Below are 27,575 nucleotides of genomic sequence, written 5' to 3'. Positions count from 1 at the left end.
TTTACACAGCTCTGCCACACAGCGCAGTGCAGGATCTAGTTGACACTTCACCACTGTTGTTACATTAGAAGCATGGAGGAGCTCAGCTTTGAGTAAAGATTAGAGGAAATGGATTTATTTTCTCTTGAGAAGAGGAGATGAATCACTTCTGGACCAGAGGGATTTGCCCCCTTAATGACCAGGGCATTTTTTGCGATTTGACACTGCTTTACTTTAACGGACAATTGCGCGGTCGTGCGACTCTTTTCACACAAATAGAGATTTTTTTTTGGAGGTATTTGATCACCTCTGCGATTTTTATTTTTTGCGCTATAAACAAAAAAAGAGCAACAATTCTGAAAAAAGAAAAAACAATATTTTTCACTTTCTGCTATATAACATTCCCCCCCCCCCCCCCCCGCAAAAAAAAACAAATTAAAATCATTTTTTTTTCATCGTTTTAGGCCAATTTGTATTCTGCTACATATTTTTGGTAAAACAAAATCCCAATAAGTGTATTTTGATTGGTTTGCACAAAAGTTATCATGTCTACAAACTAGGGGAAAGATTTATGTCATTTTTTTTTTTTTTTTTTTACTAGTAATGGCAGTGAGCAGCGATTTTTAGCAGGCCTGTGACATTGCGGCGGACAGATTGGACCCCTAACTGACATTTTTGACACTTTTGGGGGTACCAGTGACATTACTACAGTAATTAGTGCTAAAAATATGCACTGTTACTGTACTAATAACACTGGCAGGGAAGGGGTTAACCTAGGGATGATCAAAGGGTTATTTGTGAGCCTAGAGGGAGTTTTCTAACTGTATGGGGCGGGGCTTGTGAAATGATCATAAAGACCTGTGATCCTATATAGAAGGATCACAGGCGCTCTGTGATCATTCCAGAGAGAACAACAACAGCTCACCGTCCTTCTCTCTCAGCGGGGAGCAATCGCGGGTGCCCCGTAGATCGGCATCCCCGCTGCCTAGTGGGAGCAGGCGCGTGCTGCCTGGGGCACACGCTCGCCCTCAGGACCGCTCCAGCAAACCAATGTACCCATACGTCGATTCGCACAGCCGAGCCAGCCTGCCGCAGTATATCTGCGGCGGGTGATTGGCAAGTGGTAAAGAAGTTTTTTATGCACATTCAGGAGCCCCCAGGGGTGCTCCCGTGGATCGCCGTACAGGTACGGCGATTTGCGCAGCCGAGTCAGCCTGCTGCAGTATATATGCGGCGGGCGGTCGGCAAGTGGTTAAGGGGGGATATGATCAACATGTATAAGGTGTCATGACATAAGGGGTCCCTATAGTGAACTTGGTGTTGAGTTGTTCACTTTAAGGTCATCACAGAGGACGACGGGGCACTCTTTACATCTAGAGGAAAATAAATTTCAGCTCCAAATACAGAAAGGTTTCTTCACCGTAAGAGCTGTGAAAATGTGAAATAGAGTCCCTCCAGAGGTGGTTCTGGCCAGATCACTAGATTGGATTGGATTCTTTCCTAGGTGTACATAATATCAATGGGTACTAATATTTATAGGTAAAGTCGATCCAGGGAATATCCGATTGCCTCTCGGGGGATCAGGAAGGAATTTTTTCCCCCGCTGGAGAAAATTGGATCATGCTTTGCTGGGGTTTTTTCGGCTTCCTCTGAACCCACTGTGTATAGGATTGTGTATATGGGATTGTATGGCTTTTTTTTTTTTTTTTATTGGTTGAACTAGATAGACTTGTGTCTTTTTCACTGAAACTAAGGGGCCAAGCCCAACCCTTGAAAAACAATCCCACACCATAATACCCACCCCCGCCATCAAATGATTTGACCAGTGCTCAAAGCAAGGTCCATATAAAGACATGGATGAGTGAGTTTGGGATGGAGAAACTTGAACTGACCTGCGAAGAGTCCTGACATCAACCCGATAGAACACCTTTGGGATGAATTAGAGCACAGACTGCGAGCCAAATGTGCTTCTGGAAGAATGGTCAAACATTCCCATAGACACACTCCTAAACCTTGTGGACAGCCTTCCCAGGAGAGTTAAAGCTGTTATAGCGGCAAAGGGTGGGCCAACTCAATATTGAACCCTACGGACTAAGACTGGGATTAAAGTTCATGTGCGTGTAAAGGCAGGCGTCCCAATACTTTTGGTAATCTAGTGTATATGTAAGCCCTGATGAAGGAGTGTGTGAACTCCCGAAACGTTTTGGCTTTTTCATATTGTAGTTCCTTCTGGCGCTCTTGCTACATTTTACATATCTGGATCTTTCTCAGGACCCCCTTCTCTGTTTCGGGCTGATCTTATCACATAGGAGCAGCCTCAACAATATGACAGGCATTACTGAAGTCATCTTATATGTAAGCCCTGATGAAGGAGAGTGTGAACCTCCGAAACGTGTCGACTTTTTCATATTGTGGATCATTCAGTAAGATATCCTTGTGGCTTCCTTGCTGTATTTTACATATCTGGATCTTTCTCAAGACCCCCTCCTCTGTTACAGGGTGCTCTTATTACAGAAGCCTCAACTAAGTGATTCAGCTTAAAGACATTTAGTCACTGATAACAATAGATCTAGGCCTCATTCACATGTGCTTTGATGTTTGAAGAGTGCTCCATATTTGGATCACTCTTTAGAGAACATTTGGGCTCATTCACACATGTGCTTGAAGTGCAGTAAAACATCCTCGAGCCTAGGAGACTAGCCTATACTGCGGACATTTTCTTTCGCACATATATATGTGAATTTTTTTTTCTGTCGCTTATCTGCTGACCGAACGGTTTAAACGGTAAAGTTATATATTTCTCCTCGGTATGTCAGTATTCCTTATGGAAGCACAGTCTGGTTGCGGTTGCAACCTAATATTGTCTGTGAAACTCTTAATAAACATATCTTAAAAAAAAAAGAAAGAAGTGCGGTAAAACCATGTGGTTGTGCTGTGTTTTTTACCTCCCCTTAATCGCTGCTCCCTTTAGCTGCAGAGGCAGCGGCCCAGGGTGTACACATGACGTGGCTGCAAACCTTTGCTTTGCCCCCACAGCAAAAAATGATAATCCCCTCCTCCCCGTCTGCTTTAACTTCTTGAACCCCACACAGTGCCATCTTAAGAGCCTTATAGGCCCCTAGGCAATGCAGTGCACTGGGGCCCCCTGCCTACACAATCACCCACGAGAATATACTACAGGAGAGTACAACTACCTGGAGTATATACCTTACTATATACATATTACAGGGAACACTATATACTACAAGAGACTCTTGTAGTATATATTGTTCCCTGTAATATGTATATAGTAAGGTATATACTCCAGGTAGTTGTACTCTCTTGTAGTATATATTGGTCCCTGTAATATGTATATAGTAAGGTATATCCTCCAGGTAGTAGTTGTACTCTCTTGTAGTATATAGTGTTCCCTGTAATATGTATATAGTAAGGTATATACTCCAGGTAGTTGTCTCTTGTAGTATATATATTGGTCCCTGTAATATGTATATAGTAAGGTATATCCTCCAGGTAGTAGTTGTACTCTCTTGTAGTATATAGTGTTCCCTGTAATGTGTATATAGCAGACATCTCAAGTCTCCCGCAAGTCGCGGGAGACTCCCGCTATCCGCCCTGAGCTCACGGACACCCGCGAGCTCAGAGCAATATCCCGGCTCTGTGTGTGAGTGAGTCAGATGAGATGACTCATCGATCGATGCAGGCAGGAGTGTGACAGCTGTCAGCAAGCTGAGCCTGCACACACAGACATCACGTCGGAGCCGAAGTAGATCCGGCTCACAGGCGGAGTGATATGAGTCATGCACTCCGCCTGTGGGAGGAGCTGCAAAGAGCAAGAAGCGGCTTTGCTCTCTACTACAGCCACATTCTACTCCAGGAGGCATTTTGGCGCGCGCGGGACTGTGACACTGTGACACCCCACTCTGTGACAGTACCAGCAAGTGACCAGCACCAGTGACCAGGCCAGTACCAGCACCAGTGACCAGCACCAGTGACCAGTACCAGCACCAGTGACCAGCACCAGTGACCAGGCCAGTACCAGCACCAGTGACCAGGCCAGTACCAGCACCAGTGACCAGGCCAGTACCAGCACCAGTACCAGCACCAGTGACCAGGCCAGTACCAGCACCAGTGACCAGCACCAGTGACCAGTACCAGCACCAGTGACCAGCACCAGTGACCAGGCCAGTACCAGCACCAGTGACCAGGCCAGTACCAGCACCAGTGACCAGGCCAGTACCAGCACCAGTGACCAGGCCAGTACCAGCACCAGTACCAGCACCAGTGACCAGGCCAGTACCAGCACCAGTGACCAGGCCAGTACCAGCACCAGTACCAGCACCAGTGACCAGGCCAGTACCAGCACCAGTACCAGCACCAGTGACCAGGCCAGTACCAGTGACCAGCACCAGTGACCAGCACCAGCACCAGTGACCAGCACCAGTGACCAGGCCAGTACCAGCTACAGTGACCAGGCCAGTACCAGCACCAGTGACCAGCACCAGTGACCAGGCCAGCACCAGTGACCAGGCCAGTACCAGCACCAGTGACCAGGCCAGTACCAGCACCAGTAACCAGGCCAATACCAGCATCAGTGACTAGGCCAGTACCAGAGACCAGTACGAGCGCCAGTACCAGCACCAGTGACCGGTACCAGCACCAGTGACCAGGCCAGTACCAGCACCAGTGACCAGCACCAGTGACCAGGCCAGTACCAGCACCAGTGACCAGTACCAGCACCAGTGACCAGGCCAGTGACCAGCACCAGTGACCAGCACCAGTGACCAGGCCAGCACCAGTGACCAGGCCAGTACCAGCACCAGTGACCAGGCCAGTACCAGCACCAGTGACCAGCACCAGTGACCAGACCAGTACCAGCACCAGCACCAGTGACCAGGCCAGTACCAGCACCAGTGACCAGGCCAGTACCAGCACCAGTACCAGCACCAGTGACCAGGCCAGTACCAGCACCAGTGACCAGGCCAGTACCAGCACCAGTGACCAGTACCAGCACCAGTACCAGCACCAGTGACCAGGCCAGTACCAGCACCAGTGACCAGCACCAGTGACCAGCACCAGTACCAGTGACCAGGCCAGTACCAGTGACCAGGCCAGTACCAGCACCAGTGACCAGCACCAGTGACCAGGCCAGTACCAGCACCAGTGACCAGCACCAGTGACCAGGCCAGTACCAGTGACCAGGCCAGTACCAGCACCAGTGACCAGGCCAGTACCAGCACCAGTAACCAGGCCAATACCAGCATCAGTGACTAGGCCAGTACCAGAGACCAGTACGAGCGCCAGTACCAGCACCAGTGGAGCAGTACCAGCACCAGTGGAGCAGTACCAGCACCAGTGACCAGTACCCGCACCAGTTACCAGACCAGTACAGTACCAGCACCAGTGAACAGTACCAGCATCAGTGACCAGTACCAGCATCAGTGACCAGTACCAGCATCAGTGACCAGGTATACTGATTAGATTTAGTTTCATTATTCTCTGGTAGTGTTAAATTGGAAAGGGGGGTGCGGCGCAGGCGTGCGTGGGGGGGGGGGGGGCTCACCTCCCTGAAATGACTTTGCCACCTCCCTGAAATGAGTTTTTGCAGGTTGGGATGTCTGATATAGTCTATATAAACATTACAGGGAACACTATATACTACAAGAGAGTACAACTACTACCTGGAGGATATACCTTACTATATACATATTACAGGGACCAATATATAGTAAGGTATATCCTCCAGGTAGTTGTCTCTTGTGTCGATCGATGGAGAGAGAGAGTGTGAAAAAAAAAAGAAAATCAAGCAGCCTGGCAGCTGGCTGCCTTACCTTTCACAACGGCTGCACAAGTGCACATGAAGGGAGAAGGTGGGTGGAGGCGGAGCCAGTCTTCTAGGCGCGTAGAGGAGGACGAGCCGACGAGGAGGATCCTCCTCCGCTGTGCATCATGGGTCTGCTCTGCTAACGTCACTGGTTGCTAGATGCCAATTGGCCTGGCCTTAGGAACCAGTGTCTGTGCAGTGCAGACAGCAGACTGAGACTCGAGCCACCGGCAGACAACAGGTAATCTGGATTCTGGCCTCAGGCCTGTTGACAGTAATTGCCACCATGTCCATGTGTGTGGGGCCCCTTGGCAAGTGGGGCCCCCGGGCAACTGCCGGGCATGCCCATTGGGAAAGACGGCCCTGACCCCACACTAGCACACCGCAATCGTTGCCGGGAGCTTGCAGAGCATCTCCCTTCACTTGAATGGGAGCTACACCTGCAGAAAGTGGCAGGGCCTGCCGAAGCCATGAAGCAAAGCAGCCAAAGAGGGGAGCAGTTGGAGGGCAGTAAAAACATTGCTGAACCCCTGGGTTTTATCACCCCTAAACTGCTAGTGTGAATGAGCCCATATGCATGCACCTGACCTGAAGGTCCCCCCCCCCCCTCTAGCACTATACCTACATTAGAAGTCCCTGAATCCTTCTGCACCCCGACCTATCAGCCCTTGCACCAGAATGCAGCAGCTAACAAGCGATCCAAAAAAATGTAGCGCAGACAGGTGCAACGGAGCGAAAACCAATGACGAACAGGACCCTGGCATTCCACGGCTGCGAAGGCTTTCAGGAAAACCCAATCTGTCTGCAGCTAATGGGGCAATCTTGTAATGTAACCCGAGAGCAGAGGTTAAATGAAAGCCGCCTATATATTGTGGCCAGAGCCGGAGATGAGTTCCCGAAGCCGCTGACCCGACGTGTAATGAAAGTTTTTATCAGCCATCAAACTTGTCAGGATTCTATCTCCTCTGCACTGAGACGCGGGAAGTGTCACCCCGACTCAACAACATGCTTTGGCCTTGTTAAAGGCCCTACCGCCAACCTTTCTCATAAATCCGTAGAACCAGAGCAAGATGGATGATGGAGCTCTCCTCCATTTACAGTGCGCTCTTCTTTTCTTAGAATTCCATTCACATCTCCTAACCACTTCTGGACCGGAAGGAATTACCCCCTTCATGACCAGGCCATTTTTTGCGATACGGCACTGCGTTACTTTAACCACTTGCCGACCGGTCACGTTGACTGTACTGCAGCAAAGTGGCTCGATTCCGTCCAGCGACGAAGACCTACGTCGCTGGACTCCTCCCCCTGTAAGCGGCGCTCGCGCGCCGCCGGAGGCGCACTCCCACTGTTTTCAGTCACAGCGGGAGTCGGGCCAGGGGAGGAGCGGCGGCGATCGCCGCTGCTCTTCCCCAATCGTCGGGGAATCGAGTTTGGAGATCCGCCCACTTGTGTAAACAGAGCGGGCGGATCTCCTAAGTGACAGGGAGTGACAGATTGCAGGGTTCAGCATAGCTGAACATGCGATCTGTCCCTGTGTCACTCAGTCCCCTCCCCCCACACACGTTAGTAAGCACCAGGCATACATTAACCCCTCCCTCTCCAATAAAATTAACCCCTTCCCTGCCAGTGTCATTTTTACAGTAACAGTGCATATTTATAGCACTGATTACTGCAGTAATGTCACTGGTAACCCCAAAAGTGTCAAAAATGTCAGTCAAGGGTTCGATCTGTCCGCCGCAATCCCGCAAAAAAATCGCAGATCGCCGCCATTACGCGTTAAAAAAAAAAACACCAAAAATGACAGAAATGTTTCCCTTAGTTAGTAAACGCAATAACTTTTGCGCAAACCAATCAAAATACGCTTATTGTGATTTTTTTTACCAAACATAGGTAGCAGAAAAAAAATTGGCCAAAATTTTTTCTGGGGGGGGGGATTTCATATAAAAAAAATGTGAAAAATATTGTTATTTTTTCAAAATAAATGCTCTTTTTTTGTTTATAGCGCAAAAAGTAAAAATCGCACAGGTGATCAAATACCACCAAAAGAAAGCTCTGTTTGTGGGAAAAAAAGGACGTAAATTTTGTTTGGGTACGGCGTCGCAAGACCGCACAATTGTCAGTTAAAGTCGCACAGCGCCGAATCGCAAAAAGTGGCCTGGACGCAAGACAGCAAAATCCTCCGGTGGTAAAGTGGTTAAAGGTCGTGCAACACTGTACCCAAATAAAATGGATGTCCTTTCTTCACCCTCTTTCTTTTGGTGGTATTTGATCACATGTGTGATTTTTATTTTTTGCGCTATAAACAAAAAAAGAGATTGTAGTTCACACAGGAACAAAAAATAATAAAGAAAAGGAAAAAAGGTTCCAACATAAATCTGTTTAGTGTAATGGTGTCATTACTTAAGATAGAGTAATCTAGCTATATAGATAGATATGGGTTTCTATGGCTGAGCAGCTGCATCCAAGCCTTACATTAGGAAGTGCAATGCAAAGCATTGGATGCAGTGGCGTAAAGTAGGCCACCAATGGACTCTAGAGCAGTGGAATCACGCGTCTCTGTCTGGCAATCCAATGGATATGTCTGGGTTTGGCAGTTGCTGGGAGAATGGTACTTGCCTGACTGCATTGTGCCAAGTGTAAAGTTTGGTGGAGGGGGGATTATGGTGTGGGGTTGTTTTTCAGGGGTTGGGCTTGGCCCCTTAGTTCCAGTAAAGCGAACTCTTAAGGCGTCAGCATACCAAGACATTTTGGACAATTTCATGCCCCCAACTTTGTGGGAACAGTTTGGTGATGGCCCCTTCCGGTTCCAACATGACTGCACACCAGTGCAAAAAGCAAGGTCCATAAAGACATGGATGAGGGAGTTTGGGGTGGAGGAACTTGACTGACCTGCACAGAGTCCTGACCTCAACCCAATAGAACATCTTAGGGATGAATTAGAGTGCAGACTGCGAGCCAGGGCTTCTCGTCCAACATCAGTGCCTGACCTCACTAATGCGCTTTTGGAAGAATGGTCAAACATTCCCATAGACACACTCCTAAACCTTGTGGACAGCCTTCCCAGAAGAGTTGAAGCTGTTATAGCTGCAAAGGGTGGAGCAACTCAATATTGAACCCTACAGACTAAGACTGGGATACCATTAAAGTTTATGTGCGTGTAAAGGCAGGTGTCCCAATACTTTTGGCAATATAGTGTGTGTATGTGTATATATATATATTTACACACACACACACACACACTGCTCAAAAAAATGAAAGGAACACTTTGAAAACACATCAGATCTCAAATGGGAAAAAATCTCATGCTGGATATCTATACTGGTATGGACTGGGTAATGTGTTAGGATCTATACTGATATGGACTGGGTAATGTTAGGATTTATACTGGTATTGACTGGGTAATGTGTTAGAATCTATACTGGTATTGACTGGGTAATGTGTTAGGATCTATACTGGTATGGACTGGGTAATGTGTTAGGATCTATACTGGTATGGACTGGGTAATGTGTTAGGATCTATACTGGTATGGACTGGGTAATGTGTTAGGATCTATACTGGTATGGACTGGGTAATGTGTCAGGATCTATACTGGTATGGACTGGGTAATGTGTTAGGATTTATACTGGTATGGACTGGTTAATGTGTTAGGATCTATAGTGGTATGGACTGAGTAATGTGTTAGGATCTATACTGGTATGGACTGGGTAATGTGTTAGGATCTATAGTGGTATGGACTGAGTAATGTGTTAGGATCTATACTGGTATGGACTGGGTAATGTGTTAGGATCTATACTGGTATGGACTGGGTAATGTGTTAGGATCTATACTGGTATGGACTGAGTAATGTGTTAGGATTTATACTGGTATGGACTGGGTAATGTGTTAGGATCTATAGTGGTATGGACTGAGTAATGTGTTAGGATCTATACTGGTATGGACTGGGTAATGTGTTAGGATCTATAGTGGTATGGACTGAGTAATGTGTTAGGATCTATACTGGTATGGACTGGGTAATGTGTTAGGATCTATACTGGTATGGACTGGGTAATGTTAGTATTTATACTGGTATGGACTGGGTAATGTGTTAGGATCTATACTGGTATGGACTAGGTAATGTGTTAGGATCTATACTGGTATGGACTAGGTAATGTGTTAGGATCTATACTGGTATGGACTGGGTAATGTGTTGAGAACTAAACAATGCCACATCGTTTAATGGAAATTAAAATTATCACCCTACAGAGGGCTGAATTCAAAGGCATTCCGAAAATCAAAGTAAAAAAATGATGCAGCAGGCTAGTCCATTTTGGTGAAATTTCATTGCAGCAACTCAGAATGGTTCTCAGTAGTTTGTAAGGCCCCCACGTGCTTGTATGCATACCTGACAACCTCGGGGCATGCTCCTAATGAAACGACGGATGGTGTCCTGGGGTATTTCCTCCCAGATCTGGACCAGGGCATCACTGAGCTCCTGAACAGACTGAGGTGCAACCTGGCAGCGTTGGCTGGACCGAAACATAATGTCCCAGAGGTGTTCTATTGGATTTAGGTCAGGCGAGCGTGGGGGCCATTCAAAGGTATCAATTCTTTTATCCTCCAGAAACTGGCTGCATACTCTCACCACATGAGTCTGGGCATTGTTGTGCACCAGGAGGAACCCAGGATCCGCTGCACCAACAAAGAGTCTGACAATAGGTCCAAGGATTTCATCCCAATACCTAATGGCAGTCAGGGTGCCATTGTCTAGCCTGTAGAGGTCTGTGTCTCCCTCCATAGAAATGCCTCCCCAGACCATCACTGACCCACCATCAAACTGGTCATGCTGAATGATGTTACAGGCAGCATAACGTTCTCCACGGCTTCTCCAGACCCTTCCACATCTATCACATGTGCTCAGGGTGAACCTGCTCTCATCTGTGAAAAGCACAGGGCGCCAGAGGTGGACCTGCCAATTCTGGTGTTCAATGGCAAATGCCGATCGTGCACCACAGTGACGGGCAGTGAGCACAGGGTCCACTAGAGGACGTCGGGCCCTCAGACAACCCTCATGAAGTCTGTTTCTGACTGTTTGGTCAGAGACATTCACACCAGTGGCCTGCTGGATATAATTTTGTAGGGCTCTGGCAGTGCTCATCCTGTTCCTCCATACACAAAGGAGCAGATACCGGTCCTGCTGATGGGTTAAGGACCTTCTACGACCCTGTCCAGCTCTCCTAGAGTAACTGCCTATCTCCTGGAATCTCATCCATGCTCTTGAGACTGTGCTGGGAGACACAGCAAACCTTCTGGCAATGACACGTATTGATGTGCCATCCTGGAGAAGTTGGACTGCCTCATGCTACCAGTAGTGACACTGACCCTAGCCAAATGCAAAACTAGTGAAAAACTGTCAGAAAATATAAATAGGGAGAAGATTTCAGTGGCCTCCACCTTTAAAACCATTTCTGTTTTGGAGGTTGTCTCATTGTTGCCCATCTAGTGCACCTGTTCTTAATTTCATTAACACCAAAGCAGCTGAAACTGATTAACAACCCCCTCTGCTACTTAAATGACCAGATCAATATCCCAGGAGTTTAATTAGCTTGATGCTATACTCTGATTAAAAAGTGTTCCTATAATTTTTTTGAGCAGTATATATATATCTGATTAGCAATTTGTGTTACCAAGCAATTGAGGTAAGGGGGAGGAATCACAGCTCTGACTCATTCTCATGTGCATGTACATTCCAGATCATTTTTTCACCAATTAGATAAGGAAAACTGATCAACGTGCTTTGTACTAGCTGAACCTCATTCTAAAAATATCACCAGGTCTATAGGAAAATGGTTGGTGGGAACAGAAGCGGGTGGAATTTTGGAGAAAAAAAAATGTTCAACATTAGAGGTAGGTAATGTAGAGGAGAGGAAAGAGGGAAGAGGAACAGAAAAGCAGAAAGGGCACGGGTAAAGGTGGATAATGGATAAGGGGGAGGGTAAATGTTGGGGAATGGATAAGGGGGAGGGTAAAGGTGGAGGATGGATAAGGGGAGAGTAAAGGTGGAGAATGGATAAGGGGGAGGGTAAAGGTCAAGAATGGATAAGGGGGAGGGTAAAGGTGAAGAATGGATAATGGATAAGGGGGAGGGTAAAGGTGAAGAATGGATAAGGGGGAGGGTAAAGGTGGAGAATGGATAAGGGGGAGGGTAAAGGTGGATAATGGATAAGGGGGAGGGTAAATGTTGGGGAATGGATAAGGGGGAGGGTAAAGGTGGAGGATGGATAAGGGGAGAGTAAAGGTGGAGAATGGATAAGGGGGAGGGTAAAGGTCAAGAATGGATAAGGGGGAGGGTAAAGGTCAAGAATGGATAATGGATAAGGGGGAGGGTAAAGGTGAAGAATGGATAAGGGGGAGGGTAAAGGTGGAGAATGGATAAGGGGGAGGGTAAAGGTGGATAATGGATAAGGGGGAGGGTAAAGGTGAAGAATGGATAAGGGGGAGGGTAAAGGTGGATAATGGATAAGGGTGAGGATAAAGGTGAAGAATGGATAATGGATAAGGGGGAGGGTAAAGGTGAAGAATGGATAATGGATAAGGGGGAGGGTAAAGGTGAAGAATGGATAAGGGGGAGGGTAAAGGTGGAGAATGGATAAGGGTGAGGATAAACGTGGAGAATGGATAAGGGTGAGGGTAAAGGTGGAGAATGGATAAGGGGGAGGGTAAAGGTGGAGAATGGATAAGGGGGAGGGTGAAGGTGGAGAATGGATAAGGGGGAGGGTAAAGGTGGATAATGGATAAGGGGGAGGGTAAAGGTGGAGAATGGATGAGGGTGAGGGTAAAGGTGGAGAATGGATAAGGGGGAGGGTAAAGGTGGAGAATGGATAAGGGGGAGGGTAAAGGTCAAGAATGGATAAGGGGGAGGGTGAAGGTGGAGAATGGATAAGGGGGAGGGTAAAGGTGGATAATGGATAAGGGGGAGGGTAAAGGTGGAGAATGGATGAGGGTGAGGGTAAAGGTGGAGAATGGATAAGGGGGAGGGTAAAGGTCAAGAATGGATAAGGGGGAGGGTGAAGGTGGAGAATGGATAAGGGGGAGGGTAAAGGTGGATAATGGATAAGGGGGAGGGTAAAGGTGGATAATGGATAAGGGGGAGGGTAAAGGTGGATAATGGATAAGGGGAAGGGTAAAGGTGAAGAATGGATAAGGGGGAGGGTAAAGGTGGAGAATGGATGAGGGTGAGGGTAAAGGTGGAGAATGGATAAGGGGGAGGGTAAAGGTGGAGAATGGATAAGGGGGAGGGTAAAGGTGAAGAATGGATAAGGGGGAGGGTAAAGGTGGAGAATGGATAAGGGGGAGGGTGAAGGTGGAGAATGGATAAGGGGGAGGGTAAAGGTGGAGAATGGATGAGGGTGAGGGTAAAGGTGGAGAATGGATAAGGGAGAGGGTAAAGGTGGAGAATGGATAAGGGGGTGGGTAAAGGTGGAGAATAGATAAGGGGGAGAGTAAAGGTGGAGAATGGATAAGGGGGGAAGGGAAAGGATAACGGGGGAGAGGCAGACAAAGCTTTACCTGGTTCATATAAGAGGATGGAGAAGGAAAAAAGGAGGGGGGTGACTTGGTTTTTACATTCTGTTCTCCTTACCTCTCCATTTGTGTCCAGTGGCCGCACTCCTCAATATGCCCTCTTGTAAGATTAGGGATCTTTAAAAGAAAAACAAATCTATTATTAGTTTGACCTGACTTATCCACTTTTTTTTTATTGATATGAAATTCATGTATCACTCGCATCTCCTGGGATCCAAAGTCAGATCTTCTATGCAGAGCACAGCCACAAACACAGCTCTCCTGATTGGCTATCAGTTAAGGGGCCAGGCGACATGCGGCACGGCATTTCAGCAATGCGTCGCTATGCTGAACCCCCTGTGACTTCAGTCTCCCTCTGTTTCCCAGTGCCTGCTTTACATGTACCGTTACCTTTCTCATGCCTCAGCGTCTCTGTGCCTAAGCACTCCATGTGTGTCCTGTGCGCCTGTGTCTTTAAGAACGTCCCTGTTTGCCCAGTGCTTACAACTTTGCTCATGTGCTTAAGGTGTCTCTACGTGTGCTTCTGTACTCACTGTGTGCCCAAGTGTGTCCTGGGTCTGTATGAATGCTTCTCTGCTCCCTGTGTCTCCAAGAATACTTCTGAGTGCCCTGTGTCCTCAAGTGCACCCAGGGTCTCCAAAGCACACTTTTAAGTACCGTGTCCCCAACTGTGCTTCTGTGCACTCTGTGTTTCCAAAGTGATTATTTGTGCTCCATGCCTCCAAATGGGCTTCGGTGTGCCGTGTCCAAGTGGCCTCAGGTCCCCAAGAGCGCTACTGTGTGCCCTGTGTCTCCAAGAGCGCTACTGTGTGCCCTGTGTCTCCAAGAGCGCTACTGTGTGCCCTGTGTCTCCAAGAGCGCTACTGTGTGACCTGTGTCTTCAAGAGCGCTATTGTGTGCCCTGTGTCTCCAAGAGCGCTGATGTGTGCCCTGTGTCTCCAAGAGCGCTGATGTGTGCCCTGTGTCTCCAAGAGCGCTGATGTGTGCCCTGTGTCTCCAAGAGTGCTACTGTGTGCCCTGTGTTTCCAAGAGCGCTACTGTGTGCCCTGTGTCTCCAAGAGCGCTACTGTGTGCCCTGTGTCTCCAAGAGCGCTACTGTGTGCCCTGTGTCTCCAAAAGCGCTGCTGTGTGCTCTGTCTCTCCAAGAGCACTGCTGTGTGCCCTGTGTCTCCAAGAGCGCTGCTGTGTGTTCTGTGTCTCCAGATGCGCTTCTTTGTCCAAGTGGCCCCAGGTCTCTAAGTGCACTTCTGTCTACCCTGTGTCTCCAAGAGCGCTATTGTGTGCCCTGTGTCTCCAAGAGCGCTGATGTGTGCCCTGTGTCTCCAAGAGCGCTGATGTGTGCCCTGTGTCTCCAAGAGCGCTGCTGTGTGCCCTGTGTCTCCAAGAGCGCTGATGTGTGCCCTGTGTCTCCAAGAGCGCTGATGTGTGCCCTGTGTCTCCAGGAGCGCTGCTGTGTGCCCTGTGTCTCCAAGAGCGCTACTGTGTGCCCTGTGTCTCAAAGAGCGCTACTGTGTGCCCTGTGTCTCCAAGAGCGCTGATGTGTGCCCTGTGTCTCCAAGAGCGCTGCTGTGTGCCGTGTCTCCAAGAGCGCTACTGTGTGCCCTGTGTCTCCAAGAGCGCTACTGTGTGCCCTGTGTCTCCAAGAGCGCTACTGTGTGCCCTGTGTCTCCAAGAATGCTGCTGTGTGCCCTGTGTCTCCAAGAGCGCTACTGTGTGCCCTGTGTCTCCAAAAGCACTGGTGTGTGCCCTGTGTCTCCAAGAGCGCTGCTGTGTGCTCTGTCTCTCCAAGAGCACTGCTGTGTGCCCTGTGTCTCCAAGAGCGCTGATGTGTGCCCTGTGTTTCCAAGAGCGCTACTGTGTGCCCTGTGTCTCCAAGAGCGCTACTGTGTGCCCTGTGTCTCCAAGAGCGCTGCTATGTGCCCTGTGTCTCCAAGAGCGCTGCTGTGTGCTCTGTCTCTCCAAGAGCACTGCTGTGTGCCCTGTGTCTCCAAGAGCGCTGATGTGTGCCCTGTGTCTCCAAGAGCGCTGATGTGTGCCCTGTATCTCCAAGAGCGCTGCTGTGTGCCCTGTGTCTCCAAGAGCACTGCTGTGTGCCCTGTGTCTCCAAGAGTGCTGCTGTGTGCCCTGTGTCTCCAAGAGCGCTGATGTGTGCCCTGTGTCTCCAAGAGCGCTGCTGTGTGCACTGTGTCTCCAAGAGCGCTGCTGTGTGCACTGTGTCTCCAAGAGCGCTGCTGTGTGCCCTGTGTCTCCAAGAGCGCTGCTGTGTGCCCTGTGTCTCCAAGAGTGCTACTGTGTGCCCTGTGTCTCCAAGAGCGCTACTGTGTGCCCTGTGTCTCCAAGAGCGCTGATATGTGCCCTGTGTCTCCAAGAGCTCTACTGTGTGCCCTGTGTCCCCAAGAGCGCTGCTGTGTGCCCTGTGTCTCCAAGAGTGCTACTGTGTGCCCTGTGTCTCCAAAAGCACTGCTGTGTGCTCTGTCTCTCCAAGAGCACTGCTGTGTGCCCTGTGTCCCCAAGAGCGCTGCTGTGTGTTCTGTGTCCCCAAGAGCGCTGCTGTGTGCCCTGTGTCTCCAAGAGCGCTGCTGTGTGCCCTGTGTCTCCAAGAGCGCTGCTGTGTGCCCTGTGTCTCCAAGAGCACTACTGTGTGCCCTGTGTCTCCAAGAGCGCTACTGTGTGCCCTGTGTCTCCAAGAGCGCTACTGTGTGCCCTGTGTCTCCAAGAGCGCTACTGTGTGCCCTGTGTCTCCAAGAGCGCTGCTATGTGCTCTGTGTCTTCAAGAGTTCTTCCGAGTGCCCTTTGTCTCTAAGAGTGCTTCTGTGCACCCTGTGTCTACAAGTGCGCTTCTGTGCACCCTGTGTCTACAAGTGCGCTTCTGTGCACCCTGTGTCTACAAGTGCGCTTCTGTGCACTGTTTCTACAAGTGTGTTTCTGTACACCCTGTGTCTACTAGTGCGCTTCTGTGCATCCTGGATCTCCAAAAGTGCTTCTGTGCTCCCTAGGTCTTTAAGTGTGCTTCTGTATGCCTGTGTCTCCAATCGTGCTTTTGTATGCCAAGTGTCTCCAAGAGAGCTTCTGTGCACCTGTGTCTACAAGTGTGCATCTGTGTGCCCTCTGTCTCCAAGAGAACTTTGCACACCCTGTATCTCCAAGAGTGCTTTTGTGCGTTCTTTGTCTCCAAGAGCACTTCTGTGCACATGAGCTTCAGTGTGCACCTTGTCTCCAAGAGCACTTCTGTGTACCCAGTTGTCTACAAGAGTGTTTATGTGTGCCCCATGTCTCTAAGTGCACTTCTGTGCACCATGTGTGTCTCCAAGAGGGCTTATGTGCAGCCTTTGTCTCCAAGTGCACTTCTGCATGCCCTGTGTCTCCAAGAGCGCTTTTGTGTGCCCTTTGTCTCCAAGAGCACTTCTGTGTGTCCCTTGTCTCCAAAAATGCTTCTGTGTATCCTGGGTCTCCAAATGCACCCTTTGTTTCCAAGTTTGCTTCTGTGCACCCCATGATTCCACACAGCCTTTGGTATGCCCCCATGGCTTTCTGATCTTCTATGCTCGACCAGCAGTACCCTCTGTTGCCTCTCTATCCTTAGGTACACTCCTGCAATCACCAGTGATTCCTCACTTTGTGGATATGTCCATTCCTTTTTTAAATTACTGTAAGGAGGAACTTTGGTCTATACCCCATCTAATATGTCCCATCTTAGATACTGCCCTTTAATCCAGCTTGTTGTGCTGTGACCCACTGTACCGTTGTCACAGCCTGTGCCCCAAACCAGTCCTGATGTCATCGGGTGAAGGGTGCCTCCTACTAATTCAGGCAGCCTGGCCCCCTGATGATGCAAAGCCAGAACCTCCAGCTTCTGTGAATGAAAGTAAAGAATCCTGGGAAATGTGGCACACATATCCCAAAGGGCTTCACAGAGTTGGAGGCATCATTCTCACCTAGGTCAGGATGGCAGCAGAGGGGTGGGGTGGGCATGAAAAATTAAGTAAACAAACACAGAAATAAAAAAAAAATTGTCCCAAATTTGTATGCAGAGGGTTCTAACTCTTCCTCACTCTACCAGAGACTAATTAAACATTTTGACTAGGCTTGGGCTCACATAAAACATTAGGGTACAGTGCACCCGGAAAGTATTCACAGCGTCTCACTTTTTCCACATATTGTTTATTACAGCCTTATTCCTAAATGGATTAAATGTATTATTTGGATAAAAGACATTTGTTTGAAATCTTTGCAAATTTATTAATAAAAAAGGAAAAAAAATCCCATGTACATAAGTATTCACGGCTTTGCCATTACACTCAAAAGTGAGCTCAGGTGCATTCTGTTTCCACTGATCATCCTTGAGATGTTTCTATAACTTGATTGCAGTCCACCTGTGGTAAATTCAGTTGATTGGAGATGATTTGGAAAGGCACACACCTGTCTATATAAGGTCCCACAGTCAACAGTGCATGTCAGAGCACAAACCAAGCCATGAAGTCCAAGGAATTGTCTGTAGACCTCCGAAACAGGATTGTATTAAGGCACAGATCTGGGGAAGGGTATAGAAACATTTGAAGGTCACACTGAGCACAGTAGCCTCCATCATTTGTAAATGGAAGAAGTTTAGAACCACAAGGAACCTTCCTAGAGCGGGCTGCCTGACCAAAGACAGTGATCAGGGGAGAAGGGGCTTTGTCATGGAGGTGACCAAGAATCTGATGGTCACTCTGACAGAGCTCCAGCATTTCTCTGTGGAGAGAGGAAAACCATCCAGAAGAACCATCTCTGCAGCATTTCACCAATTAGGCCTGTATAGTAGAGTGGCCAGACAGAAGCCACTCCTCGGTAAAAGGCACATGACATCCCGCCTGGAGTTTGCCACAAGGCACCTGAAGGACTCTCACACCATGAGAAACAAAATTCTCTGGTCTGATGAAACAAAGATTGAACTCTTTGGCCTGAATGGCAAGCGTCATGTCTGGAGGAAACCAGGCACCGCTCATCACCTGGCCAATACCATCCCTACAGTGAAGCATGCTGGTGGCAGGATTATGCTGTGGAGATGTTATTCAGTGGCAGGAACTGGGAGAATAGTCAGGATCGAGGAAAAGATGAATGCAGCAATGTACAGAGACATCCTTGATGAAAAACTGCTCCAGAGCGCTCTGGACCTCAGACTGGGGCGAAGGTTCATCTTCCAACAGGACAACATCCCTAAGCCACACAGCCAAGAACATCTCTGGAGAGATCTGAAAATGGCTGCGCACCGACGCTCCCCATCCAACCTGATGAAGCTTGAGAGGTCCTGCAAAGAAGAATGGGAGAAACTGTCCAAAAATAGGTGTGACAAGCTTGTAGCATCATACTCAGAAAGACTTGAGGCTGTAATTGGGGCCAAAGGTGCTTCAACAAAGTATTGAGCAAAGGCTGTGACAGTTATCTACATGGGATTTTTTTTTTTTTTTCTTTATTTTTAATAAATTTGCAAAGGTTTCAAACAAACTTCTTTCACGTTGTCATTATGGGGGATTGTTTTTAGAATGTTGAAGAAAATAATGAGTTTAATCCATTTTGGAATAAGGCTGTAACATAACAACATGTGGAAAAAGTAAAGCGCTGTGAATACTATCTGGATGCACTGTATATCTAAACCCAAGAAAAGAAATGTAACATATTGCAGCTTACCAGTCCTTAGATATGGTGGCTGCATTCGTTTTCTTATGACTTTTTTCCCCGTTTTCACCTGGGGATCCTGCCAGTAACACACTTCCTGTCATAGGGGGACAACGTTAACTGTACTGTATCTATGGAATCTATGGCAGCGTTGTCACCCAAGGACAGGAAGTGTGTTAGGGCTATCTCTATAACATGGAAGGTGGAGGTGTTCTGTAGTCCACAGAGATAGCTGGTAACCAATAGTTAGCAGGATCAACAGGTATTTTCTTGCACTTATTGAACAGAAATAACAAAAATCTCAGCTCACCCGATTCTCCATGCCGGTGGTCATGGCAGGCAGCAGGACAAAATCCTTCCCGGCTGTTACCATCAGTGCTGGCACCAGGACCTTACACAGAAATAAACAGTGGTCATTACTGTAGAACATAGACATGTGTACTAACAATGATGCATATATAATAATACTAGAATTAACAAAAAAAAAAAAAAAACAGCACGCTTATTTATTCAGACAGAGCAAAGACCTCTACTGCACATGATAAACTGCCTTCTTAAAGAAGAACTCCGTGGTTGTAAAGTCTGCTTTACTACCTAAGGGATGTGGTAGGTATACAGGTCCCACTTTGCTCCTGAAGGAACCAACTTATAAGCAGGATGGTATCATCCTATCAGTCCAGTCCAGGAAATATTGTTAAGGATTCTGACAGTGGAGGTTCTAGAAGGGGGTGTGAAGGGGGGCATGGTATACAATAGCAGGGGTGTGAATACTGAAAAGTACCAAGTTTCCCTGTAACCCTAATACCTACATTAACTGAAACCCTAACACTAACCCTCCCTGTGATACAAACTTTACAAACACTATAACGGCCTGGAACTAGAACACTGATCCTCCTTGTAAATCCAACACTAACCCTCCATGTAAACCTAACAATAACCCACCTTGTAACCCTGATACTAATCCTTCCTGTAACGCTAAAACTAACTATTACTCTAACACTAACTCCCTGTAACCCTAACAGTAACTCTCCCTGTAACCCTAACAGTAACTCTCCCTGTAACCTTAACAGTAACCATTCCTGTAAACCTATGACTAGCCATTCCTGTAAATCAAATTCTAATCCTCCCTGTAACTCTAATAACCCTCCCTGTAATGCTAAATTTAACCATTACTTAACACTAACTCCCTATAACCCTAACACTAACTCTCCCTGTAACCCTAACACTAACCCTTCCCATAACCCTAACACCAACCATTCCTGTAACACTAATAATAACCCTCCCTGTAACCTTAACTCTAATCCTCCTTGTAAATCAAATACTAATCCTCCCTGTAACCCTACCACTAAGCCTTCCTATAACAATAACCCTCCCTGTAACCCTAACCCTAACCCTTCCTGTATCATAAACCCTCCCTATAAGCCTAACACTAACCCTTCCTGTATCACAAACCCTCCCTATAACACTAACCCTCCTCATAACACTACCCCCCCCCCCCTAAACCTAACAATAACCCTCCCTGTAACCCTAACACTAATCCTCCTTGTAAATCAAATACTAACCCTCCTTGTAACACTAACCCTTCATGTATCACAAACTCTCTCTATAACCTAACACTAACCACTCTGTAACACTAATAATAACCCTCCCTGTAACCCTAACCCTCCTTGTATATCAAATACTAATTCTCCTTATAACCCTAACTCAATCCTCCCCATAATACTAGCCCTACCCATAACCTTAACACTAGCCTTCCTTGTAGCCCTATCACCAACCATTCCTGTAACACTAACCCTCCCTATAATCCTAAAAATAACCCTTCTTTCAACCCTAACATTAACCCCCCTGTAACCCCCGACAGTAACCCTCCCCATAACCCTAACACTAACCTTCCTTGTAGCCCTACCACCAACCATTCCTGTAACACTAACCCTCCCTATAATCCTAAAAATAACCCTTCTTTCAACCCTAACACTAACCCTCCCTGTAACCCTAACATGAATCGTTCCTGTAAAACAAATACTAATCCTCAATATAACTAACAAGCCTTCCTATAACAATAACCCTCCTTGTAACCCTAACGCCAACCCTTCCTGTATCACTAACCCTCCGTGTAACCCTACCACTAACCCTCCCTGTAACCCTACCGCTAACCCTCCCTGTAACCCTAACACTAATCCTCCCTGTAACCCTAACACTAATCCTCCCTGTAAATCAAACACTAACTGTGACGGTATTACCCGTCACTGGGAGTGAAAGACTGATGGTTTGGATTGCTTCAAATGGGGTCTGTCTATATTTACAAGTGATGCTAAAGTGCATTCCAGCTTCAATGTGAGAGAGGCACACAGACTGTCACTGGCAGCCTTGTCCTATTGTTTGTGTATTGGGAGGGAATGTGGATTGTGCCTGTCCCATCGCTAAATGTTAATGACCTCACATTGTTCTGTTCAGATGGCTAGACAATTAGTTTAGGTTCATTCTGTTCCTGTATACACTTTCATCTGCATAAGCTACTGTAATCAGGCAGAGGGGAGGGATTGTGTACACTGTATAGGAGTGTAAAACTCTGTTTTCATTGGATTGTGAATGTCATGTCCTGTTCTTCACAAGGTCCACCTGGGCGGTAACATTGTGGGGGGGAAAACTGTATAAAAGTCGGTTTCTTGTTCAATAAAGTTTGAGTTATACTTCACCCTCAATCTAGATTCCTGTCTCTCATTGGGGGAAGCTGCTACAATGGATTGCTATGTCCTCCATACTCCCTTGGATAATCACTAAGCTCTTGTCAGAGCTTGTGTAAGAGCTTGTTCCTGCTGCACTCTCTGGGGAAAGAGAGGGTCACCCACGGGAAACTGGAGCCTTGACGTAAGTCCAGGGTGGGTAGGTTTCGGTGAGACCCCAACCAAGCTGCGGCGGTTAGTGGGGTCCTAGGTGGTTATTGTGTCTGGTGGAGTGCTTGGAGCCCTCGGAAAGCACTAGGAGCATCCGTCAACGGAGGTACTCAGTCGGGGTGCCGGTTGACCCATTACACTAACCCTCCCTATAACCTTATCACTAACCCTTAAACCTGTCTACGTAAAATTTACCTTCCAGTCATGGGCAGTTTTCACCCACTTCCAGGTCCGGTCCATGTTTCTGTACCAGTTTAATGGTCCTCTGAAAATAGGAAGTAGAGACATTGTTATTATTGTATCATTTACATGAAGGTGATTTTACCTTTCATGACCATCGCTGTTCTGATTCGTGAGCCTAGACACCTTGTGTATTCAATCTACACTTTAGGATGGAATACTAGCCAATTTCAGCCTTACCTGAATCCGCTCTTTTTGAACTGTTTCATGTAATACTGTAGGTCAGATTCGCTTAATATTTTACTGCGTGGTATTTCCTCTGGGAGACCCACAAACAGCCCTCCTGTCAAGATGAAATGGGATATGATAAAGAAAAAATATTATAGGCTGTGCTAATTATTAATTCCTTATATGCTAATGTTAGGTTCACTTTTTAGAACGACTTTACAGAAAGATGCTATTGGAAGAAACTGTTATTTTCCCAGTTATGGAGAGTCATGCTGTGAAGCAAAGAGGCGGTTGGTCTCCTTGTTCTACAGCAGGGATCTCCAAACTTTCCAAACAAAGGACTGGTTTACTGTCCTTCAGACCTAAGGGGGCTGGACTGCAGCTATTGGAAGTAGAAAAGGTCCTGACTTCAGTGGGAAAAAACCATGCCCCATCTTTGGTATCAGTGGAAGGAATTGTGCCCCATTGCTGTTTTTATTGGTGTCGTTGGGCCCCATTGTTGGTGTCATTAGGAGGAATTATGCCCCATTGTTGGTATTAGTGGAAGGAATAGTGCCCCATCATTGTATCAGTGGGAGGAATAGTGCCCCATCATTGGTATTAGTGGGAGGAATAGTGCCCCATCATTGGTATCCGTTGGAGGAATAGTGCGCCATCATTGGTGTCAGTGGAAGAAATAGTGCCCCATCATTGGTATCAGTGGGAGGAACAGTGCCCCATCATTGGTATCAGTGGGAGGAATAGTGCCCCATCTGTGGTATCAGTGGAAGAAATTGTGCCCCATCTCTGTTCCTATTGGGGGGAATTGTACCCTATCATTGGTGTCGTTGGGAACCATTGTTGGTGTCATTAGGAGGAATTATGCCCCATTGTTGGTATTAGTGGAATGAATAGTACCCCATCATTGGTATCAGTGGGAGGAATAGTGCCCCATCATTGGTATCAGTGGGAGGAATAGTGCCCCATCATTGGTATCAGTTGGAGGAATAGTGCGCCATCATTGGTGTCAGTGGAAGGAATAGTGCCCCATCATTGGTATCAGTGGGAGGAATAGTGCCCCATCATTGGTATTAGTGGGAGGAATAGTGCCCCATCATGGGTGTCAGTGGAAGGAATAGTGCCCCATCATTGGTGTCAGTGGGAGGAATAGTGCCCCATCATTGGTGTCAGTGCGAGGAATAGTGCCCCATCATTGGTGTCAGTGCGAGGAATAGTGCCCCATCATTGGTATCAGTGGGATGAATAGTGCCCCATCATTGGTATCAGTGGACGAAATAGTAACCCATCATTAGTGTCAGTGGGAGGAATATTTGCCCCATCATTAGTGTCAGTGGGAGGAATAGTGCCCCATCATTGGTATCAGTGGGAGGAATAGTGCCTCATCATTAGTGTCAGTGGGAGGAATAGTGCCCCATCATTAGTGTCAGTGGAAGGAATAGTGCCCCATCATTGTTGTCAGTGGGAGGAATAGTGCCCCATCATTAGTGTCAGTGGGAGGAATAGTGCCCCATCATTGGTATCAGTGGAAGTAAGTGTCCCATCATTGGTGTCAGTGGGAGGAATAGTGCCCCATCATTGGTGTCAGTGGGAGGAATAGTGCCCCATCATTGGTATCAGTGGGAGGAATAGTGCCCCATCTTTGGTGTCATTGGGAGAAATTGTGCCCCATTGTTGGTGTCATTGGGAGGAATCAAGAGTGGGACAATTATAGAATGCAAAAAAATCCTAAATATATAAGAAAATAACAGACACCAGGGGGTCAGTTTGGCTGTTTTTTCTTTTGCATGAAAAATGGGGCTGTCCTACGGGGTAGTAACCATTGCTGCTATACAGTAAAAAAAAAAAAAAATCAGATAATCTACTTACAGATGATCCTTCCCCGTTTTAGAAAGGGAGGCAAAATTATCAATATAAAATATTAAATAATTTGATTAAACCTGACCTCAACCCTACTGAACACCTTTGGGATGAACTGGAACACCAATTGGGACCTAGATCTTATTATCCAACATCAGTAAATAATTTCAACCCTACTGAACACCTTTAGGATGAACTGGAATGCCAATAGTGAGTTAGGCCTTTTCATCCAACATTACTACCTGACCTCAACCCTACTGAGCCCCTGTGGGATGAATTGGAAAGCCAATTGTGTGGAAGGTCTTCTCATCCATGACCTCACAAACGTCCTTTTGGCTAAATGGCTACAAATTCCAACAGACACACTCCAAAATCTTGGGGAAAGCCTTCAGAGAAGAGCAGAGGCTGTTACACCATCTCACAAAAGTGAGTACTCCCCTCACATCTTTGTAAATATTTTATTCTATCTTTTCATGTGATAACACTGAAGAAATGACACTTTGCTACAATGTAAAGTAGTGAGTGTACAGCTTGTATAACAGTGTACATTTGCTGTCCCCCTCAAAATAACTCAACACACAGCCATTAATGTCTAAACTGCTGGCAACAATAGTGAGTACACCCCTAAGTGCAAATGTCCAAATTAGGCCCCATGTGTCAATATTTTGTGTGGCCACCATTATTTTCCATCACTACCTTAACCCTCTTGGGCATGGAGTTCACCGGAGCTTCACAGGTTGCCACTGGAGTCCTCTTCCACTCCGCCATGATGACATCATGGATCTGGTGGATGTTAGAGACCTTGCGCTCCTCCATCTTCTGTTTGAAGATGCCCCACAGATGCTCATAAGGGGTTTAGGACTGGAGACATGCTTAGCCAGTCCATCACCTTTACCCTCAGCTTCTTTAGCAAGGCAGTGATCATCTTGGAGGTGTGTTTGGGGTTGTTATGTTGGAATTCTGCCCTGCGGCCCAGTCGCCGAAGGGAGGGGATCATGCTCTGCTTCAGTATGTCACAATACATGTTGGCATTCATGGTTCCCTCAATGAACTGTAGCTCCCCAGTATCGGCAGCACTCATGCAGCCCCAGACCATGACACTTCCACCACCATGCTTGACTGTAGGCAAGACACCCTTGTCTTTGTATTCCTCACCTGGTTGCCGCCACACACGCTTGACACCATCTGAACAAAATAAGTTTATCTTGGTCTCATCAGACCACAGGACATGGTTCCAGTATTCCATGTCCTTAGTCTGCTTGTCTTCAGCAAACTGTTTGCGGGCTTTCTTGTGCATCATCTTTAGAAGAGGCTTCCTTCTGGGATGACAGCCATGCAGACCAAGTTGATGCAGTGTGCGGCGTATGGTCTGAGCACTGACTGGCTGACCACCCACCCCTTCAACCTCTGCAGCAATGCTGGCAGCACTCATACATCTATTTCTCAAAGACAACCTCTGGATATGATGCTGAGCATGTGCACTCAACTTCTTTGGTCAACCATGGTGAGGCCTGTTCTAAGTGGAACCTGTCCTATTAAACCTCTGTATGGTCTTGCCCACTGTGCTGCAGCTCAGTTTCAGGGTCCTGGCAATCTTTTTATCGCCTAGGCCATCTTTATGTAGAGCAACCCCTGAGACCTTGTAACACTAACGAGTCACATGACACAGAGATGGGAAAATGGCTAATTGGGCCCAATTTGGACATTGTCACTTAGGGGTGTACTCACTTTGGTTGCCAGCGATTTAGACATTAGTGGCTGTGTGTTGAGTTATTTTGAGGGGACAGCAAATTTACACTGTTATACAAGCTGTACACTCACTACTTTACATTGTAGCAAAGTGTCATTTCTTCAGTGTTGTCACATGAAAAGATAGAATAAAATATTTACAAAAATATGAGGGTGTACTCACTTTTGTGAGATACTGTGTATCCACTGGCCATAGATTGGGAATTGGATGTCCAACAATCTCATATATGTGTGATGATCAGGTGTGCACCAACTTTAGACCACTGAGAGAGATGTAATCAGCTCCACTACCATTACAAAGGTGGAAGATGATTTGGTATAGATTGGTTATTTAGGGAAGAATAAAAAGTCTATATAGAGGAAAAATTGCTCCATGATCTGATGGAACCAGGACAGTTACCTCTTTCTCGTACACTGCTGGTGCTTAAACGTGAACTTTTTTCCTAAAAGGACACAAAGAGATTTGGGTACAAAATAAACATGACAGTCACACGTGTTACCATCTTTTTCAACTGAAAGGTACAAAAACCAAAAGGCAAGGCAGAAGAGATTGTGTGGCTATCTTTATCATTTGTGTTACTGTACTAACCGTCAATGGGAATGAAAGACAGACGCTATATGTGGGGCCCTTGGAGTAATGTTACTTTGGATTCAAGTCCATGTCTCCCCAAGACAGTCAGACTCATAGCAGATACTAATATCATCAACTCAACCACCTGTCTTCCACACATTGTTGAATATGGTGATTTACTCACCTGTTATCTACTGTGGGTTCTGTGTTTACACTTATGATAATGTGTATTGTAATTCATGAGCTTGAGGACAGCAGTCTGCTTGTTATTTGGCTCAGGTTGGTTGAATCATTGTCATCTATTAGTTACTGGTGGACAAGTAGAATAATGTTTGTGTTTGTGGTTCTTTAGATAATTCGTTCAGGTTAATTAAATTTCTGTACACAATTTCATCTGCATAGGATAATGTAATCAGGCACCTGACCTGGTGGGGTAATCTGATCAGGAGGGGGATGTCCTTCTGTGTGGTATATATTCGGTGTGATTTGTTCAATAAAGTTTCCCGTTCTCTACAAGCTAAGTTCCGTCTAGTTTTGGGGGCGGCTGTAATATATGATATCTATGTTCAGGATGGAGCAAGCCGTATACCGACAGAAGACCATAAACACAGTGCGGGTCACGGTTTTGTTACAATTTGGTTACTAGACATGTGCAGAATTGAAATTCGGACAAATTTTTTGCTATTCGGAAACTCTGATGTATCCGAATTTCAAATAGTAACTAATTTCAACAAATCATAAATAATGAAAACAAACATTTCGGATGAAATTTGAATTTGAACAGTGTTCAAATTCAAATAGTTTTCGAATCTAATTCAGGAGGATGTGTTGGAGCTGGAGAGAGTCCAGAGAAGGGCAACTAAACTAATTAGGGGATTGGAGGACCTTAATTATGAAGAGCGTCTGCAATCACTTGATTTATTCTCCATGGAGAAGAGACGCCTGAGGGGACATGATAGCAATTTATAAATATCTCAATGGTGATCTCAGCATAGAAAAAAGCTATTCAGTCTAAAGGATTGCATGAGGACTCGAGGGCATACAATGCGATTAGAGGAGAAGCGTTTTAACCTCTGGCAAC

At 46.8% G+C, this 27,575-nt stretch overlaps 1 protein-coding gene across 1 annotated transcript in view; it reads right to left on the bottom strand.

Annotated features, from left to right (window-relative positions):
* Positions 1–27,575, bottom strand: part of EPHX2 (epoxide hydrolase 2) — a 178,220-nt gene that overhangs the window by 20,305 nt on the left and 130,340 nt on the right. Inside the window, exons 14-18 of the mRNA XM_082250219.1 lie at positions 26,324–26,366; positions 22,330–22,432; positions 22,105–22,174; positions 19,326–19,406; positions 13,419–13,477 (exon numbers count right to left, since the gene is read on the bottom strand). Coding sequence (XP_082106345.1) covers positions 13,419–13,477; positions 19,326–19,406; positions 22,105–22,174; positions 22,330–22,432; positions 26,324–26,366 — 356 coding nt within the window. The remainder of the gene's footprint in view (positions 1–13,418; positions 13,478–19,325; positions 19,407–22,104; positions 22,175–22,329; positions 22,433–26,323; positions 26,367–27,575) is intronic.

Source organism: Pelophylax lessonae (genome assembly GCF_965119305.1).
Source record: "Pelophylax lessonae genome assembly, chromosome: 3".
In the NCBI taxonomy this organism is placed as follows: Eukaryota; Metazoa; Chordata; class Amphibia; order Anura; family Ranidae; genus Pelophylax; species Pelophylax lessonae.
Note: the sequence above shows the minus strand (reverse complement) of the source record. Positions and strands in the feature narration are given on the sequence as shown.